The 624-nt window shown below is 41.8% G+C and overlaps 1 protein-coding gene across 1 annotated transcript; it reads right to left on the minus strand.

The window, feature by feature from the left end:
• Positions 1–180: 180 nt before the first annotated feature.
• OGAPHI_006554 (uncharacterized protein) lies at positions 181–624 on the minus strand (the record flags this gene model as incomplete). Its single annotated transcript, XM_046207851.1, has 1 exon — positions 181–624. A coding segment is annotated over one exon (444 nt), but the record flags the coding sequence as incomplete, so codon positions are not given.

Raw genomic sequence — 624 nt, forward strand, 5'->3', positions numbered from 1 at the left:
GAACTAGACAACTAGGGGATATCTTCAACTTTAATGTCCTTAAGACAACAAAAACATTGCTATTGTTTCCCCAATAGTAGTGTGATTAATTAATAAAACAAACATCATGAAAATTTATATCCATGATTCAACGAACGTGCATTTAGCACAATTATTATCTTAATTCAGATAATAGTCGGCTTAAGCCATGCCTAACAGAATCAAGATAGTCGATGATGTGGATAGTAGAATGGTATCAAATTTGATCTTGAATGTAGAACCTGCACCGTGGAAGATGGAGGCAGTTTGGGTCTGGGACACCTTATTGCCACTTTCAACAGCAGAAGCTCCTGTAGGAGCAAACATCTCCAAAGAGATACCTTGGTCTGACGAATAACCGGCATTGGATGTAGTACCTTGACTTAGAGCAACTTCTGTAACGCTAGTTGGGTTAGGCTTGTCATTGACAGTCTTAGCACTAACACCGTTTTCAGAACCAACAAGTGAGGTGGTATGCATGCTTGGTGAAGTTGTTTGGCTCTCAACGTGGGATTCCAAATCAGAGCATGGAGCAGTGGTGGTTATAGTGGTTGGCTTGCCATTGGAGTCTGTGGTGGTGATGTGGGACACAACGTCGGTCTGGAC

The sequence above is a fragment of the Ogataea philodendri genome, assembly GCF_020536065.1.
Source record: "Ogataea philodendri strain CBS6075 chromosome Unknown scaffold49, whole genome shotgun sequence".
Classification (NCBI taxonomy): Eukaryota; Fungi; Ascomycota; class Pichiomycetes; order Pichiales; family Pichiaceae; genus Ogataea; species Ogataea philodendri.